This window comes from Nicotiana sylvestris, chromosome 1 (genome assembly GCF_000393655.2).
Source record: "Nicotiana sylvestris chromosome 1, ASM39365v2, whole genome shotgun sequence".
Taxonomy (NCBI): Eukaryota; Viridiplantae; Streptophyta; class Magnoliopsida; order Solanales; family Solanaceae; genus Nicotiana; species Nicotiana sylvestris.
Window position 1 is genome coordinate 49,455,576 of NC_091057.1, and position 16,680 is coordinate 49,472,255.

Below are 16,680 nucleotides of genomic sequence, written 5' to 3' on the forward strand. Positions count from 1 at the left end.
AAAAAATATTTTGAACACAATTTATATGTTTTGTTCTACGAAGATTTTACCGAAAACCCCCGAAACAATCCAAATAACCCGAGAAAAAACAAGAGCGAAAAATCCGAGTTTTATTGGTTTGGTTTGGTCTTTAGATTTAATAATCTGACACAATTGGTTTGATTTAGTAATTGTAAAATTCGAACCAACCCGACCTATGTACACCCCTACTTATTACAAGTACCTGACTGAATATTAAATATCACAATTCACAGTAGAGTGCCCTCAGCTGGAGCGGGTGGGCCGGGAAGCACAACGGGAACATCAGGAGGTTGAGGTGCAAATGGGCTAGATAAAGGTCCTGGGCCTGGGCCTAGAGGAGGATCACGAGGGCCTAAAGCCCAACTTCGTCTGCCGACACAGTCTTCCAAGGCCCAACAGCAGCATAGGAAATAGAAGCTGCCACAACACACAATGTAAAAGTGCAACTGTTAGTAGCAATCTATGTCTTGTGCATCTTAAGCTAAATGCTTAGGTGCCCTTTGGTTTGAGGAGAAACACTGATCTCAATTGCTGCAAAATTTTGACATTTATATTTTAAAAGTTTATAATTTCCTACCGCAATCTCAAGTTAACATACAATGAAAATTGAGTTTATAATGAATTATTTCTTAAAACATGATCTGGACAAAATTAAAGCTCTTAAGTTACATGAACTCGTAAGTGACACTCTAGATCCCCCTAAGCGTGACGCTAACTACAGTGTTGTTTCAATTTTCAAAGTGAGGTGAACGTACGCGTGAAGATAATGAGTTACTATTAAATAAAATATATAATTAAAAAAAGACCTAAATAGAACACCCGTGTTTTATTTACTGATCAAAACAGTTGTACTCTCTCCGTCTCATATTAGATAAGATATTTTCCTTTTTAGTCTGTCCAAAACAAATGACACATTTTTAAATTTGAAAATAATTCAACTTTAAACTATTCATTTTATCCATTTATCCTTAATGAGAAGCTTTTATAGTCACACAAATGTATGGCTCCACAAACCTTTTACCCCTTAAGATTTTAAAATTACAAATTTTAAAAGTCTTCTTCTATTTTCTTAAACTTCGCGCCAAGGGAGTAATAAAATACAAAAGTGAATCTCCCTTTGTTGCTTCTTTAGAGTCATTTACTTAATTATTTCATATGTTATATCGTGACAACTTACCCATCCCAATTCCCAAAATATTCCCTAAAAAGGTCAAAAACAGATAAAATGAACGAACTTGCGTTAAAAATACCGTTTCAATTTATATGAACCTATTTGACTGGGCACGAAGTTTAAGAAAAAAATAAAGAATTTTAGAATTTGTGGTACTAAACAAGTCAAAAAGGAATCCAGAATATTTGCATGGTTATAAATGCTTCTCATTAAGGGTAGAGTTGGAAGTTTAAGCTAAATTGTTTCCAAATTTAAAAAAAAGTCATTCTTTTCGGAACGAATCAAAAAGAAAATAAGTCCACATAAACTGGAACAGAGATAACAGTACCAACCAAGAAGAGAGGGCAAAGCACAAGTTAGAAAAGTAGCGACGAAAAAACCCAGAACCAATGGTATTATGGTAGTGTTGATGAGTCCAACCAGATCCTGGTCCAGCCATACTCGGAACATTTGGTGGTGCTGGTGCGTACATCTTAATCTTATTCTCCTCAAATCTTCTACTACTTGCTAAACAAAACCAACTATAACAAGAATTTTATACGAATAGAGTTCTCGGCTAAGGTACGAGGATGTCTTATCTGCTTATAGTATATATGGATAGTGACCGACAAGGAATGAGATCTTATCGTACAAAGAAAGCGGTGGTGCATATCCTTTTATGTTCCAAGTGTATCGCTTCCATGCATATCCACGTATTACCTCACCTTCGTTTTCTCTTTTTATAATCATAAAGTTCCGAGCAATTTTCTGCACGCTTCAACTAATTTTACGAAATATTTAGAATATTATTTTTCACCAGCAATAATTTTATCCACCAAGACGAGGAAAGACCACTTAATATATTTTTCCTCTATTGAGATTTGAACAAGAATACTTCAGGTTTTCTCACGTTCAACTTCAAATCAAGCATAACGCAAGTAAACCGTGGGCCGGTGGGATAAACAACTGTTTTATCTCATATTTTCATGAAAAGAAAAAAAAAAAAAGGAGACGGGATATGTTTTTACGGGATAAATTAATAGTGGACTAGTGGTTAAATATACTATAAGTTAAGTTCAAACTTTAATCCCGAAAAAGAATATACACCAAGTCACTAACCCTGTGATTGCATTATAGATGTTAATTTACTACATATATAAGTAATAAAATTTGAATTTAACAGAAAAGACATATTAGTGGAGAACCCCCTGAATACACCAAATAATATTTCTTCCCTGAAGCATATGAAGGACGTTCGATAGTCTACTTTAGTAAGATACTAATGTTTTTTTTCTTCTTATGTACCAAATTAAGATTACTCGATTTAATCTAGTTTCTAGAATTGACGGTTCTAATTACGGAAAAGAACCAAATATACGCTTGAATATATCGTTCGTTATACTTTGGGTCTAAATATATCCTTACCGTAATATTAATGGTTGAAATATATCCCTCTTCCGTTAAGTTTGTCCAAGGTGGATATCCAATCCTATGTGGCACTAACATTTGAAGAAATGGATATCACGTGGTATATCACCTCAATGCCCCTAACCCATTTTACCCCTCCTCTCTATTTGTTTTTCCAACACTAAAATTTTATTCCCCATCCACCACCATTGTCACCGTAACCGCCACCAATATTGAATTCCAAAGTTTAGTGTTTTATATTAAAAAACAACAAGGCAAAAAAGAGGTGTATGTACTAATATAACTTCAACTAAAGACACTGAAAATTTGAGAATTTCCGAAGCCAGAAACGTATCAAGAAAGAAAGAAACTTGTGCTTCAGTTGAAACTCATGAACACTACCTCTCTCCCTTTGGTTGCTAGTTCCTACTTCTTGTTGAAGTTTGGCAAAATGCAAAAGTCCCACGTCGGTTGGGAGAAGAGTTGGGGGGATTTTTCCCCCTATAAAAGAAGGCCTAATGTTTAGGATTTATACACACCTTTCATTTGCCTTCTTATCTTCTTAAGACATTTGTATCTTCTCTCTTTAGTATTATTTCACTTGTATTTTGGAGTGAAATAAAATATTGGTTGTGTCCGAGGAGTAGGCAAAATTAGCCGAACCTCGTAAATTTTGGTGTTCCTTTTATTGTTGCTTTATTGTCTTATTTATTATTTGGTGGCTGTCATAATTTTTGGTATAGTAGTTGTGACTTATTCACACTATATACATTTGGCTTCCACAACAATTGGTATCAGAGCCAAGGTACTGTCTAAGTATGCTCTGTGGTTGCAGCATAGTCTGATCTTCCACATCAGAAAAGATTTATCTTGGTAACTGAGTCAAGGTTCTGTCTGAGTATGCTCTGTGGTTGCAGCTTAGTCTGACCTTCCACACCAGAAAGGAAATAATCTTGATTTGTGTCGTCAGCTATTAAATAATATTTGTGTCAAAGATGTGAGACAATAAACAAGAAGAATCTACATCAAGTGTCAACAATACGTCATCATTGGCATCTTCGCTTATGACAAGAATTGTGTCAAATGCGAAATTTGCGGTAGAAATATTTGACGGGTCCGGACATTTTGGGATGTGGCAAGGCGAGGTTCTAGATGTCCTTTTTCAACAAGGGCTAGATCTGGCCATTGAAGAAAAGAAACCAGATGTTATTGGAGAAGAAGATTGGAAGATTCTCAACCGTGTTGCTTGCGGTACCATTCGATCCTACCTTGCTAGAGAGCAGAAATATCCATACACAAAGGAAACTTCTGCAAGTAAATTATGGAAAGCACTGGAGGATAAATTTTTGAAGAAAAACAGTCAAAATAAATTGTACATGAAGAAGAGACTGTTTCACTTCACCTATGTTCCTGGTACCACGATGAATGAACATATCACCAGTTTCAATAAGTTGGTCACAGATTTGCAAAATATGGATACAACTTATGATGATGGTGACTTGGCCTTGATGTTGTTGGCGTCACTTCCTGATGAGTACGAGCACCTTGAAACTACTCTACTCCATGGAAATGACGAAGTTTCTCTTAGAGAAGTTTGTTCGGCTTTGTACAGCTATGAACAAAGAAAGCGAGAAAAACAGAAGGGCGGAGAAGGAGAAGCACTATTTGTGAGGGGTCGTCCTCAAAATCAAACGAGGACAAAGAAGGGAAGATCCAAGTCAAGATCCAGACCCAACAAAGATGAATGTGCCTTTTGTCGAGAAAAAGGGCACTGGAAGAAAGACTGTCCGAAGTTGAAGAATAAGGCCAAACATAACAATGGAAAGGCCATTATGGATTCAAATGTAGCTGATTGTGATGATTCAGACTTCTCATTAGTTACAACAGAGTCATCAACATCATCAGACATATGGTTGATGGACTCGGCTTGTAGCTATCATATGTGTCCCAACAGGGACTGGTTTGTGGAATTTCAAGAAGGAGAATATGGAGTCATCCACACAGCGGATAACAGCCCTCTTACCTCATATGGCATTGGTTCAATACGATTAAGGAACCATGATGGAATGATCAGAACATTAACAGATGTTCGATTTGTACCGGAATTTGAAGAAGAATCTCATCTCTGTAGGAGCCCTAGAATCAAAAGGGTTCAAAATCATTGCAGAAAATGGAGTGATGAGAGTATGCTCCGGTGCACTAGTGGTAATGAAGGCTAATCGGAAGAATAATAATATGTACCGCTATCGTGGCAGTACAGTTATTGGGACAGCGACAGTGACATCCAGTGACGACAAAGAGGCAGAAGCAACCAAGCTATGGCACATGCGCTTGGGACATGCTGGAGGAAAATCCTTGAAAACTCTATCAGATCAAGGATTGTTAAAAGGAGTAAAGGCTTGCAACTTGGAGTTTTGTGAGCATTGTGTCAAAGGGAAACAGACAAGGGTTAAATTTGGTACAGCGATCCATAATACTAAAGGCATTTTGGATTATGTACACTCTGATGTTTGGGGTCCTTCCAAAACACCTTCATTGGGTGGGAAGCACTATTTTGTAACCTTTGTTGATGATTTTTCCCGAAGAGTATGGGTGTATACAATGAAAAGCAAAGATGAAGTGCTGGGAATTTTTCTCAAATGGAAGACGATGGTGGAGAATCAAACAGGCAAGAGGATCAAGTGTATTCGCACAGACAATGGAGGTGAATACAAAAATGATCATTTCAATAAGGTCTGTGAAAATGATGGCATCGTCCGACACTTCACTGTTAGACATACACCACAACAGAATGGAGTGGCAGAACGTATGAACCGGACCTTGCTGGAGAAGGTACGGTGTATGTTGTCCAATGCTGGCTTGGGCAAAGAATTTTGGGCTGAGGCAATTACATATGCATGCCACCTCATTAATCGTCTACCATCTGCTGCTATTGATGGCAAGACACCATTTGAAAAATGGTACGGAAAGCCTGCTATAGATTATGACTCTTTGCACGTGTTTGGCTCAATTGCATATTATCATGTGACAGAGTCAAAATTGGATCCAAGGGCAAAGAAGGCTATTTTTATGGGAATTACTTCTGGAGTCAAAGGATATCGCTTATGGTGTCCTATGACAAAGAAAGTAATATTCAGCAGGGATGTTACCTTTGATGAATCTGCTATGGTAAATAAGGTAACAGAAGATACCAAACAAAATGAAGGTGCTTCTAAGCAGGTGGAGTTTGAGGGAAAATTTATTTTTCCTACACAAGAAGCAGAGGAGGAAACAAATGAAGATTACCCTCTGGAAGGAGAGCCAGTAGAGGAGATTCCAACTCAGGAACCTCAACAACAACTTGAATCAATAGCAACCAGCAGGCCAAAAAGAACAATAACGAAACCTGTTCGTCTCATAGAGACGGTTGCTTGTGCAACCTCAATTGTAGCTGATGATGTTCCTACTACTTATAAAGACGCTGTCCAAAGTTCAGAAGAAGATAAGTGGAGGATTGCCATGAATGATGAAATACAGTCCCTTCATCAGAATCATACATGGAGATTGGCCAATCTCCCGAAGGGAAAGAAAGCAATTGGGTGCAAATGGGTATTTGCAAAGAAGGAAGGATTTCCTAACCAAGTAGATGTTCGCTACAAAGCAAGATTGGTGGCCAAAGGATATGCTCAAAAGGAGGGAATTGATTACAATGAAGTGTTTTCTCCAGTTGTAAAACATTCCTCCATTAGAATTATGTTGGCTTTGGTAGCACAATTGGATTTGGAACTAGTTCAGATGGATGTAAAAACTGCATTTTTACATGGAAACTTGGAGGAGGAAATCTACATGACTCAGCCAGAAGGATTCAAAGTTGCTGGAAAAGAAAATATGGTATGCAAACTTGAAAAATCGTTGTACGGATTGAAACAATCTTCTAGACAATGGTACAAGCGATTTGACGAGTTTATGTTGCGGCAAGGGTACAAGAGAAGCAAATACGATCATTGTGTGTATTTGCGCAAGCTTAAAGATGGTTCCTTTGTATATCTTCTCCTATATGTTGATGATATATTGATAGCTTCCAAGAATTCGGAAGAAATTGATAAGTTGAAGATTCAACTGAAGAAGGAGTTCGAGATGAAGGATTTGGGTGAGGCAAAGAAAATTCTTGGCATGGAGATAATTAGAGATAGACGTTCAAAGAAACTCTGTTTATCTCAAAAGGAATATTTGAAGAGAGTACTTCAACGTTTTGGCATAGATGACAAGACTAAGCCAGTTAGTACTCCACTTGCTTCCCATTTTAAGCTAAGTACTACTATGTCGCCAATGGATGAAGCTGAACGAGAGTATATGTCAAAGGTACCATACGCAAATGCTGTTGGTAGCTTGATGTATGCAATGGTTTGCACAAGGCCTGACATTTCACAAGCTGTTGGAGTTATTAGCAGATATATGCACAATCCAGGGAAGGAGCATTGGCAAGCTGTGAAGTGGATTCTACGGTATATTCATAATACTGTAGATGTCGGGTTAGTTTTTGAGCAGGAAGACAATCAGTCTGTAGTTGGATATTGTGACTCAGATTTTGCGGGTGATCTGGACAAACGAAGATCAACTACTGGTTATGTGTTTACTTTTGCAAAGGCACCAGTTAGTTGGAAGTCTACTTTGCAGTCAACAGTTGCTTTGTCTACAACAGAGGCAGAGTACATGGCTATTACAGAGGCTGTGAAGGAGGCAATTTGGCTTCAAGGATTGCTAAAGGAGCTTGGTGTTGAACAAAAAGGTATCACAATTTTTTGTGATAGTCAAAGTGCTATTCAATTAGCGAAGAACCAAGTTTATCATGCAAGGACGAAGCACATTGATGTTCGGTATCATTTCGTACGAGAAATCATAGAAGAAGGTGGAGTCACGGTGAAGAAAATTCATACTACAGAGAATCCTGCTGATATGCTGACAAAGGTGGTGACTGCGGTCAAGTTTCAACATTGTTTGGATTTGATCAACATTGTTGAACACTGAAGATTGAAGATGAAGACACAACCAAAATTTGTTATTGAGAGAGAATTGAAAATGTGGAATTTTGCCAAGGTGGAGATTTGTTGAAGTTTGGCAAAATGCCAAAGTCCCACATTGGTTGGGAGTTAAGTTTGGGGGGGATTTTTCCCCTATAAAAGAAGGCCTAATGTTTAGGATTGAAACACACCTCTCATTTGCCTTCTCATCTGTTTAAGGCATTTGTATCTTCTCTCTTTAGTATTATTTCACTTGTATTTTTGGAGTGAAATAAAATATTGGTTGTGTCCGAGGAGTAGGCAAAATTAGCCGAACCTCGTAAATTCTGGTGTTCCCTTTATTGTTGCTTTATTGTCTTATTTATTATTTGGTGGCTGTCATAATTTTTGGTATAGTAGTTGTGACTTATTCACACTATATACATTTGGCTTCCGCAACAATTGGTATCAGAGCCAAGGTACTGTCTAAGTATGCTCTGTGGTTGCAGCATAGTCTGATCTTCCACATCAGACACAAGAAAGAACTTAAAACAAGATCCAAAATATATAAAATTCCAAACCTTTGGAAAATGAATAAGGAAAATTATTACCAAAGCAAAACAGAACCCCCTCCCAAAAGAAGTTTCCTTCTTTATTTGGGCATTATTATCTGATAGGAGTTAAAATTTTATTATGTTTAAATAATAATGGAGAGAAAGTTAACTTCTTGAAGGAATTTGAATTTTTCTCCATAAAAGTGGAGAAAATAATCCTACGGTAGATAATATTGGAAAGTATTGAAAATGTAGATAAAAGATTAATAAGGTAGAAACAATTGTTTTAACAACCAAATATAGAAAGCAGAGGCGGAGCTAGGATTTAAAGCTTGTGGGTTCGGGATTCTACTTCATTTATATTACTGGGTTCTAAATTAACAATTTATACATATTCAATGAATTTGTACGATAAATACATGGTTTGGATAAAAGTTATTGGATTCGGCCAAACCCACGAGGCCTATGCTAGCTCCGCCCATGATAGAAAGTATATAAGCGAATACAGGAGAGAGTAGAGACCTAGTATTTTGAACCAAAATAACAACTATAAGGATAGACATGCATTCCATTTTATACTCACTCCCGAGTGAAAAACTCATGACCAGCATGAGCGGAAGATAGTCTAATTAGTGAATAAACTTTCCCTTTTAATTGGGTTTTTGTGTTCAAGAAAACTGCAAAGCAGTTTAAACATTGATCAGTTTTTGACCTTTATATGATAAATTTCTGCTATAGTTAGGTATTGCCTTTATGCTCTTTTGGATCAAAATCAAAAGAGGATAAATAGAAAGGAGGGGTAAAATGGGTTAGGGGCGCTGAGGTGGCATGCCACATGGCATCCAACTCATCAAATATCAGTGTCACGTAAGATTGGGTATCCACCATGGACAAACTTAAAGGACAAGGAGTATATTTGAACTAATAGTATTACATCAATGGTATATTTGGACACAAAGTATAAAACGAGAGATATATTTAAACATTTTCTCATAATATAGGGTATATTTGATCCTTTTCTGTTCTAATTATGACTCCCGCTAGTATCTTCAAAGAGATAGGGGTTTGGTAATATGGATCTGTAGCTCAGCCTTGTCAGAAATTCTAGAAAATATTCCACAAACTAGTATTTTGGGAAGGAAAAAAAAGACAATTTTAAAATTAAAGCAAGCTTTTCGTTTTCGACTTAGTTTTCAGATGATCCTGGAAATTTTATGTCATAGAAGTGTTGAAAGTTTTAGGAAAATACTGACAGTTCTATGCGTGGAAGTACCCTCCAAACGGCAGCCGATGTACAGAACGAATTCATGAAACGATTGAAATGGAAATTTACAAGTAATTGCTCCATCCATTCCAAGTTATGTTACCCTATTATTATTATTTTAAAAAGGAAGGAATAACCTCTTTTCTTTGATAATAATTTAACTTACACTTTCATTTGACTCCTAATAACAAACTTTTATAGCTCCACATATAACAATGGTATGTTTAAGACCAAAAATTTCAAAAAAAAACTTATAACTACATAAATGTTATGATATGTAACATGTTTAATACCACAAGTATCAATGATCTTTTCTTCTTTTTTTAAACTTCGTGTCTAATCATATAGGTTCACAAAATTCGAACGGTGTGAGCACGAGCTAGTACCTTCTAGTTTGCTGCAGCCACCCACCCACATATCATGCACATATTAAAGAATTGCACACAATATTCTCTACTCATTCTCATGTAATCATTAATGTACTCATTCACTAGCAACAAAGAAGAAGAAGAATAACAAGATTTACTTTTACAGTATGGATTGCAAACACAACTTATAACTTTTCATCATACATACTGTTCTCTCCAACTCTTCTCAAAATCTAACTCAACAGGTGCTGAGTTTGGAATTCCATTCTAGCCAAGTATTCTTGAGGCATCAGAAAATATGAACTGGGATACCAGGGAATTCATTAAGGAGATACATTTAAATAGATCAAGATATCCGAGTGTAGATCTTGCAAGAAAAACGGAAGACAACATTATTTCAAAGTCATAACTATGTGGGCAGAGTCTTTCTCTTCTTCACCTTTTCTTGGGCTGCGGGTCTACGGAAACAACCTCTCTACCTTACCATGTAGAAATAAGGTCTGCGTACATACTACCGTCCCAGACCCCACTTATGGGATTAGACTAGGTCAGTTGCAGTTGTTGTACTATGTGGGCAGAACATGCAGATATAAGAGGATAGAACATTTCTGAGATTGTTTAATGTTTATTATGATTTTCATTGATCTAAACAGAGTCTGCTAATATGAAGAAACAAAATTTACATGTACAATAATGAAAAGATTCTCATTATCCAAAAGAATACAAAGGAGAATACTACGATAAAAATGCTTGTTTACCTCTCTATGCTGTTGAGAAGCTTCTTGATTTACGTATAGGACAAATAATCTGTAAGTTTTGCAGCTCCTTGAAGTATACCATTGTAGAATCACGTCGTTCATTATAGACTTTACAGGCTTTCTTTTCCTTTCTTGTTAGAATCCTTCTTTGATGGCTTTGTCTTTCTTCTTGGAGCACCAGTTGCAGGTTCCACCAATGGGCCGGACCACGTTTGGATCGGTTCTTTTGAATATGAGAAATTAATGGATGTGAATGGAACTTCTGAGGGTTCATAGGCTGGATCAATGTGATGTGAAGAACCCAAGGTATAACCTAATGTTCCATCCTGGTGTGGGGGAGGAAACTTTTCACTCTTGCTCTTCGCGTTTGCTTGTGTTACTAGACGCCGCCTCTGTTTAAGCAAGTTAAGAAAAAGTTAGTAACAACCTTGCCAGAATGCACTAAAGAAATGAATTGAAGGATTGAACGGAAAAGGAATTATATTGCCCTCCCGACTTTCAAATTTATATGACAATTTCTATTTTCCAACATGTAAAAATGATCCCCATTCCACCAGTAGTAGTATTTATTACAACTCCTAAAGTTTCAAGAATTTATATTCATCAAAGAATCAAGTTTAAACTTCGATGTGTGTTTTCTCTATCAAACATTGTTCAATTACTACTTTAATAATCCTTCCTTTGTCGCATGTAGAATACCTACGTCAAATTAACATTTTAAAAATTGTGCACCGCCAAATGTTATCACATAAAATGAAACAGAGGGAGTATATTTAGCAGATGTTGTAACACCAAAATAAACATTTGTTTGCTTATTAAAATGGAATCAGAGGAATATTGTGTATAAAATGTGAAACTACTAGGGAAAAGCAAGGCCGGATTTGACAATCATGTCAGTAGCAGACAGCAACTTCGTATGTTTTGCGTTGGAACTACTACGACAGATCCAGATTTTGCATAAAATGCATATGCAATTTTACAACACTTGGACGGTAAAATATTAGAAACATGACATGACACAGAGGCATACTATTTAACCCCGGGACAGAAATTAACTGAATTTGAATATTTGACCATTTTTATATTTTATTATCTTTGCTTTATTAGTTTCACATTGGAACTACTCCAACAGGTTCACATTATGCACAAAATGCATATGCAATCTTACAAGACTTAGATAGTAAAATATTACTAGAACATAAAGGTAATGCTGAAATGAGCTTCTTAAATGACATACATCGATATTGACTTGCAGCTCCGCATTGGCTTCAGGAGCAGGGATTGCCCTCACTGCTCGATCACGGTGACGATTTCTCCTTACACCATCAGCATTAGCTTTCCCAGTAGCTCTTTGTCTATTACATAGCAAATAGTTCAGGTAAACATTTTAGGAGGAAAATGACAAACTGCTTCTGCAGGTAAACGAAGCAGATAGAAGAAAATGAAGTTCCCCTACTTAATATCACAAAAATATGCTAATTGAGAAGGCAGATTCATGTTTTTGTAACTGGTTCCATTAGCAGGTCCCAACTATAAAAGGGAATTTGCATATGAAACAAAATAATTTTAAAGAAATACTGATGAAATATAAAAAAGTATACACAGCAAATAGCTATCTCGACAAGAATGGTTTCTTCTCTATACAAAATAATACATCTAAATATACAAATGTGAAATATTAAGAGTGGATATAAAAGGATCTAGATAACTAGACCTTCGAGATTCTTCGTCTCGCCGTTTTGCATCCATTTCTTTGCTGGGTGGATATTTGGGAAGGCTGGAAGGTTCACAGGCGTAAGGTTTGGTAGTAAAGAACTGCACAAGAATAAACGGAACAAATATTGACAGTCCATCAAAAGTTTCTATGAAACTAAATTTTAGAAAAGTGTAAAACTCTGGCATCAAATGCTCCACATCCATCCTTGTGTAACTAAGACAGGTCAATCAATCCTTTAGGTTTCCTCAAGAGCATGTGAAAGCAAAAGCGGGAGACTTTAAAACAAACAGAGACTTCATCACTTAAACAGTTAAGTGATGAAGTAACAAAATGGATATGAACAGCTTACTGCACTCTGTAATGCAGTTGTAGCTGTCTGACGCTCAGCAGGATCAATGGCCAGAAGAGTCTCAATCAATGGCAACGATGAAGGCGGAAAATCTTTAAAAGTTTCTGCTATACATCTTCTGTATGATTGCTGAGGCTTGAATATAGTTGCATGTGGAAGCCTTGACTTTATCCAATATTCTTCTGACGGAGATCCGCATAGCTTGAAGATCTTGTGGAGCTGTTCAACCTGAATATTATGGAAGTTTAAATTAATCAAATCATGAAGCTCATTGCTAAAATCCAGTCCATGGAAATTTACTCAATAGTTACATAATACTGATTGTAAAACAATCATAAGTGGCAGGGTTACTTTTTGGTTCATGGTCCTCCCACCACTCTCAGTCCAGTGGGAAGGAGGATTTGCACATTGAGGAAAAAACAAAGACATTTAAGCTAAAGCTGGAGCAATGCTCAGAATTTTTTTCCCAGGCTTTTAGTCCTTTGGTTTGTGGTCCTGCCACTCCTTCCGATAAAAAGTCACATACACGTTTAAGCCCAAGGCGCTATTATCCCAGATTAAGCTGTATGCAACCATGTCTCAATCGGACTCGAAGCTAAGCACATTGTGTCATACTTCCATGTGAGCGGTCTGCTCTGACTGCTTTGGTTTCTTATGCTTAGCATTGTGTGACAGGGGAGAACCTACTAAAAACAGCAATATATAACCAGAGGCGGATCTAGGATTTCCGGAGGATGGGTGCACTATTAGTTTTTTAAAAAAAAAATTAAATAAAAAGGTTGGTAGGGGATTTGATCCCTTGACCTTAGGCTATTGGAAATAAGAGACCAAAACTAGTGCACCACTTAGTCTCTTTTGACCATGGGTTCCATCAAGTATATATATCTATTTTCGCCAAATTATATACATCATATCTATACTTTAACCCGAGGACCACGGGTTCACGTGAACCATATTTTACATGGTAGATCCGCCCCTGTATATAACTAATCTGAAACCAAAGTCTTTCATATCTCTACATCGCTTTCCTATCATGCTATAGAAAGTTATTTAGCAGTTCACTAAATCTTTATTAAATTAATTAAAGCTACATCTTCCACAAATAAAGATTTCTTTTTGTAGTAAGGAGAACTTCGAATGGAGAGAAATTAGTCATATAAGCAAATGTACCATAGTTGAAGGGAAAAAGCTTCTCTTTAACCAAAAGAAGCACAAGCAAGCAAATAATTTGATGCAAACAACAAGCACGGCAAAAACAGCATTCCTTTTTCTGGTATCACCCAAGACCTGTCACACTATCAGATTGTTTTTACCAACAAACTGTACCTCTGTACGACCAGGCATAATGGGTTTCCCAGCTAATAGCTCAGCTAAAATACAACCAGCACTCCAAAGATCAACACCAACACCATAGTCGGTGGCTCCAAGTAGAAGCTCTGGTGGTCTGTACCATAGAGTAACCACACGACTAGTCATGGGCTGCTTTTTATTGGGATCAAAGAAAGAAGCCAACCCAAAATCAGCAATCTTGAGTGCTCCCCCACTGTCAATAAGAAGATTTGATCCTTTTATATCGCGATGCAACACAAGACGGTTATGACAGTGTTCGAGCCCTGCTAATAGTTGATGCATGTAACATTTAACCTACAAATATTGACCAAAAAATAATGTAAACAATTTGGAAGCCAAACACTTATAGCTAAAAACTCAACAAGCAACTAATACAAGTATATAACCCCAACCTGAGCCTCTGTGAACTTGATTCCAGGGCTTGCAGCAAGTCCAGCTAAATCATGATCCATATAATCAAACACGAGGTACAAACTACAAGACATCCTTGACGTAACCAATCCTTGCAACGTAATAACATTTGGATGATCCAAGCGGCGCAAAATCAAGATCTCTCTTGCCATAAATCTCACACTCTCTGGCTCCAAATTATCAAATCTAACCTTCTTCAGTGCAACGATGTTCCCCGTTAGATTATCTCTAGCTTTATAGACATTGCTATAAGTACCTTGCCCAATCTAAATAGCACAATAAATACAACACAGAAATGACAATGAATGAGATATTAATCAATCTACAAAACAAAAACAAGTAATTCAACCAATGAGGTTAACAATTGCTTGCCTTAGCTAGCTTCTCAAATGCATCCGCCCTGCGCGGAATCCAACCATTGATAGCCTCTCCAGCTACATCAGAAAGCCATGACGGCCATCCAGCCGCCACTTGCTCGCCGTGCACATTCTTAGGTGGGTTGCTTAGCCTTGGATTAGGCTTAGACCTTCTCCTCTCACCCCTATGCCTTGCATTCTCACCCTTCTTCTCATCCTTCTGATCCCTACCATTCACAACTTCACCAACATCACTACCTCCTCCGCCGCCACCTACGGCATCCACTTTATTTACAGTACCAACTTTCTCTCTCCTCCCAGATGGGGCAGCCAAATCTCTATCTACCCCATTTTCTCTCCTACTTCCAACTACAACCTCCCCATTAGGTGTCTCAGAAGATGAAATCTCTTTCCCAAATACACAACCCATTTTCCTACAATCTTAACCCTCATATCTCATCACACTGGACACCCTTTTTCCTCATTCAAATACTCACAAATCCCGCCACACAAAAATAAACCCACATGCAATAAGCTCAAAAAATGTAAACTTCACATGCGGAATAATCAAATGGAGCAAGATTGAGCTTAAAGATTTGAACTTTTGAGCAAAACAATCAAATGGAACAAGTTTGAGCTTAAAGATTTGAACTTTTGAGCGATTCAAGAAAGCAAAAATATAAATCAATCAAGCTATATCAGAAGTAATAGCTTTTCGAGAATGCAAGCCAAAAAAGGAAAAATCTTGAACAACAGCAAATAAAAATAAGATTAAGGGAAAAGGGGTTGTTAGATAAATGTGTAAAAAAGTGGGATACGCTAATTGAAGAACCCTAGCTTAAGTGCCCAAGAAAGGAGAAGCAGTAATGATTTGGAGTTAAGCCCACCATTTATGGCGGTCAAAAATGGAGTTTGTATGTAGCTACAGAAAAGGCAAATATGCATAACACAGTAAACTAAGCTTTATTGCACTTCTTTTGTGGGATTGAAGATCCACACATTTATTAAAGTTTCAAACTAATATAGTCCCACACTTCCACCGTAAGAAAATATGCAATAAATATTTCTTTCTTTTTTTTTAAATTCAAGCAGAGATATTTGGTTTGAAGCCTACATGAATTGATATTTTTTATGCTGAGTCAGTTTGTCATTATCATTTTTAATACAACTAATACTATTATAAGTTATACATTAATTTAAGTATTTAAGTACTTTCTAGTTTATATTAAATATTATGGGTGTATATAGGTCAGGTTGGTTCGGATTTTATAATTATCAAACCAAACCAATTGTGTCGGGTTATTAAATCTAAAGACCAAACCAAACCAATAAAACTCGGGTTTTTCAATCTCGGTTTTTCTCGGGTTATTCGGATTTTTTTTCGGTAAAATCTTCGTAGAACAAAACATATAATTTGTGCTCAAAATATTTCTTTAATCCTAATAAGATACAACTATATAAAGTATTTTTCAAGAAAATAATACAAAATATTAAATGTGGCATGGCTTGTCCTAAAATATTCAACAATAAAGACAATAAAATTATGTAATATAATTATTGCTAATTAAAAAGACATAATAAAAATAAACATAATCTAAAAGTATTAAGTCATGCTAAAATAAGTAGACTAATAAGGGAGTATTAATTACAAGACTAAACGTTAAAGAAGAAAAAAAAAATAGGTTATGCATTTTTATTTAAATTATTGCAAAACAAAAAATAGATATTCAATACATTTCCGTTCGTAGTATTGAATTGAATGTCTTTTGTTACCATTAGTATTGATTTGATTTTGGTTTAGACTTTTGTTAGCATTATTTAATTTACAAATATTAATGGCTATAAAAGTTATTGGAACATTCAAAAGTTCTAAGTTCAACCTTGAAATAATACCTTAAAAGATAAAATTATGAAGTTTTTTAAGAAATATTTATAAATTACATCACAATAAGTATATTTATATATTAAATATATCTAAAAAATTTATATATGTAAT

General features: G+C 36.3%; 1 protein-coding gene across 1 annotated transcript; it reads right to left on the reverse strand.

The window, feature by feature from the left end:
• Window positions 1-10,348: 10,348 nt before the first annotated feature.
• Window positions 10,349-15,479, reverse strand: LOC104215584 (probable serine/threonine-protein kinase At1g54610). The gene is made up of 7 exons (XM_009765425.2): window positions 14,701-15,479; window positions 14,310-14,594; window positions 13,894-14,211; window positions 12,568-12,795; window positions 12,216-12,316; window positions 11,739-11,856; window positions 10,349-10,893 (listed from the first exon to the last, which is right to left on the reverse strand). The coding sequence occupies exons 1-7, from the start codon at window positions 15,112-15,114 to the stop codon at window positions 10,612-10,614; spliced, it is 1,746 nt and encodes a 581-aa protein (XP_009763727.1). The 5' UTR covers window positions 15,115-15,479; the 3' UTR covers window positions 10,349-10,611.
• Window positions 15,480-16,680: the final 1,201 nt, after the last annotated feature.

Excerpts from the sequence above, each read along its gene's own strand:
- LOC104215584 (XM_009765425.2), bottom strand. The coding sequence starts at position 15,114 with ATGGGTTGTGTATTTGGGAAAGAGATTTCATCTTCTGAGACACCTAAT. Across the intron at positions 14,595-14,700 it reads CATTTGAGAAGCTAGCTAAG|ATTGGGCAAGGTACTTATAG; the intron begins GCAAGCAATTGT and ends TGTGCTATTTAG. Across the intron at positions 14,212-14,309 it reads TCAAGTTCACAGAGGCTCAG|GTTAAATGTTACATGCATCA; the intron begins GTTGGGGTTATA and ends CAATATTTGTAG.